This window comes from Haliaeetus albicilla, chromosome 22, assembly GCF_947461875.1.
Source record: "Haliaeetus albicilla chromosome 22, bHalAlb1.1, whole genome shotgun sequence".
NCBI lineage: Eukaryota > Metazoa > Chordata > Aves > Accipitriformes > Accipitridae > Haliaeetus > Haliaeetus albicilla.
Genome location: NC_091504.1, coordinates 22,457,867 through 22,465,529, shown reverse-complemented (window position 1 = coordinate 22,465,529; position 7,663 = coordinate 22,457,867). Strand labels below are relative to the sequence as shown.

Sequence of the window (7,663 nt, the reverse complement as noted above, 5' to 3'; positions counted from 1 at the left end):
GCCAGCGGATCCGACACAGCACGTACAGCCCGGCGGATTCGCCTGTGCCTCTAGGCATGAGCCGGGCACCTCTGCGCTGGGGGGACAGGGTGTCGCGGGGGGCTTTGCACCCACTCCCCCACCACGTTGCTGCCCCGTGCGTGTCCCACCGCCAGCAAAGTGGTTTCATCCCCAGTGACACATCCCGTGTCGCTAAATAATAGGATGAGCTGCGACAGGGAGTGGTTTGAGGAGCACTCCTGCGGTGCCACCACTTTGGGGTGCTCGGGACGTGCCATGTGGCTTCTCCACAACCCATCCGCTGCCTGATGCGGCCCCACGTGCCGCATCGCAGAGGGGTTGGGGGGGGCCAGCAGCCTGGCAGGGTGCCGCTGGGTTCCCCCACCATGGGCTCACCTGCACCAGGGAGTCCACCCGGCTTGGACCACCTCTCCCACGTCCATACCACCTCTCTCCCAGGCAAAGCTGAGCGTAGGTCCCTGGCCCTGCAGCTGAACCCTCCAGAAGGGATCAAAACAGCTCCCTGTTCCCCAGCGGCAGTTGTCCCTTTATAAGACTTGGCCAGCAAAACCCATCTGTGACCGTAGATGGCTCCATGTCCCAATGGATGCGTTGGGAAAGTTGCTCCTCAGGACATCTGCCCTGAGCAAGTGCCTTCTCTGGGCCTTCTCCAACCGGCTGCACATTGGCCATGTCCTCTCCCATCCCCAGGCTAGGGGACGGAGGTTAAATCCACATTTTCCTGTGGTTTCCCTCGACCCCAGAAGAGCTGGTGCTCAGGAGGTCGAGCGAGTACTGCTGCGATGTGCTGGGCAGCGGTCCATCTGGCATGGGCAATGTGAACTGATGGAGCCGCTTTCAGGCGTACCTTTATTAATATCTCTGCGCTAAGGAGAGCGGCTTGGCCTCTCTGCTTTCCTCTCCAGCAGCCTGACCCTGCTCTGACAGCAGAGCTCATGAGAAAAGCAAAGGGGGGGAGACTCCAGTGCTACCCGAGGTTTTGCATCTGCTGGTGTCGTTGAGGGTCCCACAAATGCCACGTCTCCCCAGCAAGGTTTGCTGACTCGCTTTGTAGTGTGAAAGAATAAACTCTAAGACCTTCTTCCTTCTTCGTGTGTGGTTTTTGGGAGCAGCCTAGCCATAAGAGTGAGAGTAAGGGAAGTTGGGGTGGTCCTCGCTCAACATGCAGCCACCTTCGTCATCAGATCCATGGCCAAACACCCCCTTGGGTCCTTTTGCCGTGAGAGGTAACGGCTGTGTCTTTGTTTTCTCATTGCAGAGCCTCTCACGGGATCCACGTGGTGACGTGGCAACCAAGACGTGGAAGCTTGGGACTTCTCTTCCACCGCAACAGAATTTGGGGGGTGGGCAGGGGTGGGCCAGGGGGACATCAGGAGTCGCAAGACCCTTCACCTTCACTGTGGGCTTGGCTCAGGGATGACTGCAGGCAGAGTCAACCCTTACAGCATCGTGTCCTCCGAGGAAGACGGGCTGAGGTTGACCACCATGCCAGGTATCAACGGCTTTGGCAATGGGAAGATCCACACCAGGAGGAAATGCAGGAACAGGTTTGTAAAGAAGAACGGTCAGTGCAACGTGGAGTTCACCAACATGGATGACAAGCCGCAGAGGTACATTGCAGACATGTTCACCACGTGCGTTGACATCCGCTGGAGGTATATGCTCTTGCTCTTTTCCCTGGCATTTCTGGTGTCCTGGTTATTGTTTGGGCTGATTTTCTGGCTAATTGCACTCATTCACGGAGATCTAGAAAACCCGGGTGGAGACGATACCTTCAAGCCTTGCGTTCTGCAGGTCAATGGCTTTGTGGCTGCTTTTCTTTTCTCCATTGAGACCCAAACGACTATTGGTTACGGCTTCCGCTGCGTGACGGAGGAGTGCCCGCTCGCAGTCTTCATGGTGGTGGTTCAGTCCATCGTGGGGTGTATAATTGACTCTTTCATGATTGGTGCAATAATGGCAAAGATGGCCAGGCCCAAAAAACGGGCCCAGACATTACTTTTCAGCCATAATGCAGTAGTGGCAATGAGAGATGGAAAACTCTGCCTGATGTGGAGAGTTGGGAACCTCCGGAAAAGCCACATAGTAGAAGCCCACGTACGAGCTCAGCTAATTAAGCCCAGGATCACAGAAGAAGGGGAGTACATACCTCTCGACCAAATAGACATCGACGTGGGGTTTGATAAAGGCTTGGACCGTATCTTCTTGGTGTCCCCCATCACCATTCTTCACGAGATCAACGAAGACAGCCCCTTGTTCGGGATCAGTCGCCAGGACTTGGAGACAGACGACTTTGAGATTGTGGTCATCCTGGAAGGCATGGTAGAAGCCACTGCTATGACAACGCAAGCTCGGAGCTCCTACCTGGCCAGCGAGATCCTCTGGGGCCACCGCTTCGAGCCTGTCTTGTTCGAGGAGAAAAACCAGTACAAAGTAGACTATTCCCACTTCCACAAAACCTACGAGGTCCCGTCCACCCCCCGCTGCAGCGCCAAGGACTTGGTGGAGAACAAATTTCTGCTGCCCAGTACTAACTCCTTCTGCTACGAGAATGAGCTGGCCTTTATGAGCCGCGATGAGGAAGAGGAAGATGATGACAGCCGGGGTTTGGAGGACCTGAGCCCGGACAACAGGCACGAGTTCGATAGGCTTCAAGCCACAATAGCGTTGGATCAGCGGTCGTACAGGAGGGAGTCGGAAATATGACGCTTGGTCCTTCCACTGACTTTTCCGAGGGTATTTTTTTTCCTCCTCTAATCTCTTCCCCTACAACCCGCTCAAATTATGCAGAACAATGCAAGTGCCATAGGAATGCTTGAGAAATTAGTATCGTTCATAGTTTTCAGTTTCATCGCAATAACCACTGAGCGGTCTGCAGGAGGGGACGGTGGCAGGCCACGGCGCACCTTCCGTGCCCGGCACCTGCGGCGGGGCCACCGGCTCTTGGGGGACGGACGGACGGACAGACAGACGGATGTAGAGAGGAGGGTCCGTGGGGCGCAGGCAGGCGCTCGCCCCGTGCGGCCCCGCAGGGCTTTGCTCTCCCCGTGGGGAAAACGCCAGCGTTTTCTTGGAGCCGAGCACTGCGAGATCCAAAAAGAGGAAGTATCAGGAAACAAATCTTTCTCTCTCTCTCTTTCTTTTTTTTTTTTTCCTTTTCTTTTTAACTGAGCAGCAACAACAAAAAAAATTGCTCCTTCCGGCAGGTGGTCTGGGTCAGTTGCACAAGAACAACACTTGAAATAACATGCAACATTAACGTACTTCTTTTTAATTTGGGAAAAAGCGGGGGGGAGGGAGGTGAGAGGGTTTTTAATTTTTTCACCGTACCGTTTGGGAGACTGTTTACCAAAATAATAATAATAATAATAATAACAATAATAACAATAATAATAATAATAATAATATTAAATCTGAAAGAAGTGATTCAGTATTTTTTAAAAGTGAACAAGGGAATGAATAAGCCACCGGCGTCCTTTGAGGGGGTGACTTGCTGGGCAGATGCAAGAGCTAGAAGACAAGACTGCATCCAGTTTGGGGGTGGGTTTTTTTTTTTTTCCACTGGCATGGCTTCATAGGCAGAAAACAGATGTAAGTGGCTGGAGGTCCGTGGCAGTGAAACCAAGTAGCGTAATTACTGGCAAAGTAGCTAATAAGGAAAAGCCAGATTGTGATAGAAAGAAGCATTGTAAACACAGTAATTAGCCAATTTCTGGAAATATTGATCTTCAGGGTAGAAATGGGGTCTGGGGCATCAGCTGCTGAAGTGCTGGGTCTCCCCCAACATCTCCGATGGGGAATTCATAAGTTTCACCAAAACTGGGACAAAATAGTGAAAAGCACAAAAAGGAGAGTGGAAAGCTCTCAAATTTGGGTATTTTCTCACTTTTCCAACCAATTTGGTATTTTCTCGCTTTGAAAAATCATTTCAAATGTGGAAATCAATGTGAAAGTCATCTCGTTGGGTTGCACTTCTTCTAGCACAGGAGCTGCCTCTGTGCCAAGCTGGGATTTATGAATTCCCCGTTCACCGGAGAGTCCTGCTTCAGAGGCAGATGCTTTTCCGAAAACAACAGATGCCAGTTGAGAAAACCACCCCGTCTTGTGCTTCAACCCGTCCCCACGTCCCGGCCTCAAGGTGTATTGTGCCTTAGAGATGCAAACTCATTCCTTGCCCCAGCCCTCCTCCACGGCACCCCGCTTGCATCCCCCCCACCGGCGTGACATCCCCTTTGCTCTGCCCCCATGAAAGCGCCCGCATCCCACCGTCCGCTGCGTTTTAGGCTGCCCTTGATGGCACGCTGGTTTAGCTTTTGCTACGGCACGAAGCAAACCACCCCGTGCGTGGGAAGCCTTTGCTCCTGCCCTGCTCCCTGCCTTTGCACAGAGGGAAGGAGCCAGGAAGACACGGCTTGCGGGTCCCTTCATCCCGGCTGTGCTGCTCATTGGTGCTCTGGGAACCAAAATTTGGCTCCCTGTTCCCCGTGGCCGTGGGAAAGGCTTCGGTACCCACAGGCATCCCACACCCAACCCTGGGAGAGGAGCCTCGGCAGCACCTGGCCTCAGGGAGAAGGGGTTGAAAGTGGGATCCCCGACACTGTTTCGGCTGACAGGCTCCCGGTGCTTTTCTCCCCCCTCCCCACCCACATCAGGGAAGCCGTGTCCCGGGGTTACAACTTGCATGTCCAAACATCAGTGGCAGAGGCAGAATTTGTCCTGTGTCCCCATCTCCTTCTTGCAAAGGGCTCTGGGGAGCAGCTGCCCCGGTGCCCCCCCCACTGCCCTGTGCCTCCGAGCATCACGTCTCACCGGCCGGCCACGGGATGGGGACCGGGACTTCATCCCCGCAGAGTTTCTTCCCACCTTGTTCCCACCAGCATCCATCACCGCCATGCCATGCTGCCCACCAAGGGGCTGCTCTAATTTTGGCTTCCTCTAAAAACCAGCCACTGGGAGAAAAGAGCCCCGGGGGGCAGCGCCGGGAGGGGGCCAGCCGTTTTGGCACCAAGTGCCCCAAACGGGCTGGCCCCAAAAGCAGGGACACATAGGGATGTGACATCGAGCTCTGGCCACGACATTTGTGTTTCTAAGGCGGTGAACACGGATGCCATCCCATCGCCAGTCCCTTTGCTCCCGGGGGGGAGATGGTTTTGCCACTCGCTTTTTGCCCCATAGCATCTGGGGGGGAGGGTGGGAAGGATGAATGGGGGGTAGAGAGATTTTGTGCGTGCACTACTTATTTATTTTTTTAAAAAAATGCTTTTAAGTCGTTTAGGTTCTTTTGAATAAATAATAATTATAAAAAAAAGGTGCACATCTTGCTGCTGTAGGGTTCTCAGAGGGTTAATTTCTTTATAAATATATATATATATCACAGTAAATATTTGTATAAAAATGAAAGAGAAATAGAGATGTCTTTAAGTAAATTATTGCTTTTAAAGAAACTTCTATGATTGTACAGTGTTACCTGGGAGAATAGAATAATATATACAGATGTATTTTTAAACTGCTGTGTAGGAGGATGTGAACTGGGCTGGGGAGCGCCCGCGGCCGGCACAGAGAGGGGGGGTTTGGACCCTCCCCGGCCCCCGTTCACGCACCCCCTTCCCCAAACCCCGCTAGTGAGGATCTAGCTCTGGCGAGTTGTCATATATATACATCATATAGTCCTCGTCCTGGCCATGGACCACGCCGGTACAAAGTGTATAAATATTATTTTTGCCTACGTGTGAGTGCTCTGAGCTACTGGTCTTTTTTCCTACCATCAGGGAGCATTGGGAAGGCTGCCCAAGAGTAGTTTTAATCACATGAATTATCAAAGAAAAGGGGGGGAAAAAGAAAAAAAAGGTGAAAAAACCCAAAAAAGTGGTGTTTGTTTGGCACTCAGGTTCCCCGGAGAGGCTGGAAAGGCACAGGGATGCTCTCGGGATGTGAGTTTTGGTGTCGATCACAGCAGGGATGGAGCGAGATCCCGTCGGGAAGGGGCTCAGAGCCGTGCGAGGGGACACGTTCCCCCCCAAAACAGCTGCCGGCCATTTCCTCCGAGCCGAAGCCGCTCCATCCATGGAGTTAACTCCGGCATTACACTTGATCTTTGGAGGATGGCAAAAGTCCGAGAAAGGAAAGAGCCGCTAATCTTCTTGGCCAGCATCCCGTAGGGATTGCCCTCGGCCGGGGCTCAGGGCAGCCTCCGGCAGCAGCAGCCACCCCGGCTGGGGACCGGGGGCCGGACCCGCTGCTGCTCCCACTCGGCTTCACCCCAAAAAGATTCACGGGTGAGAGCAGAAAGCGGCCGCAGCCCTGCACCCCAAAACCACCGGCTGGGAAGAGCATCCTGCGGCCCCGACAGACGCGCGGTGGCCCCGCTCGGCCGGGCGGTGGGTTCCCCGGGCTGGGAGCCGTCGGGACGAGCCTTAGCTTCTCATAACCGAATTTAGTGCACTTAGTCTTTTAGGGCTGGGACAATCACTTAGCGCTTAACCTTTTGCGATTCGGTGCCTGCTTGACCTTCAAACCTTTTGTAGGAGATGAATTCAGAGCCACCTTTTCTATCTTTAATAAGGCAGAACAAATACTTTTATTTTTAAACCCTCCTGCTCTTTCCTTTCCTCTCGTGCTGACAACCAAAAGAGTCCCCTGTGTGCGTGTGTGTCCCCCCCCCATTTCTTGCACACCAAAACAAGTGTGTGGCTGCCGGGTCTGGCGCTCCGGCTGGATCCTGCTCTCCCACCACCCCCAATTCAGGAATGCTGCCATGGGGGGGGTTGGCGCAGGGCAGGATCCGGCCGCGTTATGAGCAGGGAGGGGACGTGGGATGGTGCCCGACCCGATGCCACCCATCACCTCGCTGAGCCCCGGTGCCCGCCAGCTGTGCACATCTGTCCTGCTGGCCCCTCCCAGGGGCATCATCTTTCACCCATTCCCCCCCAAAAAAACACACCCCGGTGCTCCCCCAGGCTTGGCCCCATGTGGTTTGGGGACTGAGACCCAGCACCAGTTCACATGGGCAGGCTGGCAACTGGGAGCACTGGTTTCCCAGGGGTAAAACGCCAAGTCCGTTCGCTGGGGCGATGCTGACGTGCAGTGATAGAGAAGCTGATGGATGCAATGAAAGTATCTGTACCTTTTCCACCTCCGGTGTTTCTCTGTCTCATTGCACATATATTTGAGATATATGTGACAATGTATATATATATTTGTAAAATGTATTTCAGATGACAAAACTGGCCAATTTTATGTTATTTTAAATATATTATATATATTATATATAAGAGTCTCCAAAAGATATAAATAGACTAGAGAAAATAATATAAATATGTAATAAATGTATTTTGATCTATTTAAAATATCTCGCGTCATGCTGTATATTTTAAAGATCATAGGGAAGTGTCTGCCTGTAGCAAAATTCAAACATGGTTTCGAGTCTGTCAGTTGTCACACATATAATATATATGTGCAGCAAACTTTGAGCAAGACTGGGGGAGCCAGCAGGAGAAACACAGGGGTTTTTTTAGGAGCTTTTTTAGCAAACGTCCATCCTGCTGCCTCTAGGTAGGAGCAGAAACCCCACATCTGAGTTTTTCTTGTTATCCTGCAGGAGAGGATAATTTTTCCTGTCTGCCAGGGAAGGGGCTGCAGGGTT

At 52.6% G+C, this 7,663-nt stretch overlaps 1 protein-coding gene across 2 annotated transcripts in view; it reads left to right on the top strand.

The window, feature by feature from the left end:
* LOC104311419 (ATP-sensitive inward rectifier potassium channel 12) overlaps positions 1-5,750 on the top strand; it is a 34,608-nt gene extending 28,858 nt beyond the window's left edge. For both annotated transcript variants that reach the window (XM_069810362.1, XM_069810363.1), the window contains exon 2: positions 1,280-5,750. In XM_069810362.1, the coding sequence (XP_069666463.1) occupies positions 1,438-2,727 (1,290 nt within the window). In that variant the 5' untranslated portion in view covers positions 1,280-1,437 and the 3' untranslated portion in view covers positions 2,728-5,750. The remainder of the gene's footprint in view (positions 1-1,279) is intronic.
* The last annotated feature ends 1,913 nt before the right edge of the window (positions 5,751-7,663 follow it).